Source organism: Meleagris gallopavo, unplaced genomic scaffold (genome assembly GCF_000146605.3).
Source record: "Meleagris gallopavo isolate NT-WF06-2002-E0010 breed Aviagen turkey brand Nicholas breeding stock unplaced genomic scaffold, Turkey_5.1 ChrUn_random_7180001924796, whole genome shotgun sequence".
NCBI classification, from domain to species: Eukaryota; Metazoa; Chordata; class Aves; order Galliformes; family Phasianidae; genus Meleagris; species Meleagris gallopavo.
This window is the reverse complement of record NW_011187251.1, coordinates 1-1,083: the sequence shown is the minus strand read 5'-3', so window position 1 is coordinate 1,083 and position 1,083 is coordinate 1. Positions and strand designations below refer to the sequence as shown.

Genomic DNA, 1,083 nt, shown 5'->3' with positions numbered 1-1,083 from the left:
ACTGGCTTTGTCTCTGGCTTGGACATCTTTTGTTTGCAGCCCCCGGGGAATTGTTGGATGCCCTCTTCCTGGCAGAGGTGTGCATGCTCCTGCCAGCACCTGAGGCTGGAGAGCGTCTGCTGCCATGAGGTCTTCTGAGCTGGCTCGGGGAATTTGAGGCACGACCCTTGAGCGGAGAGCGGCTTCTTGTTCGGCCTGTGCCCTGCTGCCTGGATTGCCTTCTGCGTTCAGGCGCTGGGGAATTGCTGGAGTACCCCACTTCCTGCTGGCTGCTCCCTTGGTGTTGCTCGTTGGATTTACGTCTCTGGCTTTTCCTCTGTCCTGTCCCGGGCTGGCTGGACAGGCTGCTGCGCTTAGGCACCTGGGAACTCGGAGATGACTCCAATGCTGCCTGGCTGGTGGAGGCAGATCCGCTGTCATCAGGTGCTGGGGAGCTATGAGATGGCCCCGCCGCCTCCTGGCTGGCAGTGCTGGGACCAGCAAGCTGCGACTCGGCACTGGAGGCTGTAAGGAGAGGCAGGAAGGTCAACAGGATGACCCGGCAGCCTCATGGAGGGAGGGGATCCCAGCCCTGCCGGGGCATAGAAACTGTGGCAAAGCCTCACTGAGGAGCTGCTGTGCCAGGCCTTGCCTGGCGCCAAGGCAGCAGTCCACGGCTCTTTGCCCCTTACCTGTGCCCACGCCAGCACAGATGTCACACTCCCAGGTGCTTATGCTGCCGCTCAAATCGGAGCAGAGCCGGTGGGTGCCTTGCGCAGCACACGAGGCGCACAGGGAGCAGCTCCCAGGGCCTGGGGAAAAAAGAGGCTGTAGCTGTGTGCACAAAATGAGTCAAGCAAGGGAGTGGCGGGCACAGCTCTTGAGCTCAGTCCTTGCTCCCCAGCCTGTGGGGAGGCTGAGATCCCACGCAGGGCTGCTGAGGTAACTCACCCCCTCTTCCTCTGCTTGCTCCCTGCCTTCTGTGTGAATACACTCGCTGACATCACAGCGCTGGTGTGTCTTGTGCAGAGTGTCATAGCTCTCCTTGTCCTCCCATGTTGGTCTTCTGCCAGAGAAAGGAGAGAAAGCGATGAGTCCTCAGTA

The 1,083-nt window shown here is 60.5% G+C and overlaps 1 protein-coding gene across 1 annotated transcript; it reads right to left on the bottom strand.

Annotated features, from left to right (window-relative positions):
• Nucleotides 1-6: 6 nt before the first annotated feature.
• On the bottom strand, nucleotides 7-791 carry LOC104916617 (pre-mRNA-splicing factor CWC22-like; the record flags this gene model as incomplete). Its single annotated transcript, XM_010727641.1, has 2 exons — nucleotides 7-504; nucleotides 672-791. Coding segments are annotated over 2 exons (618 nt in total), but the record flags the coding sequence as incomplete, so codon positions are not given.
• Nucleotides 792-1,083: the final 292 nt, after the last annotated feature.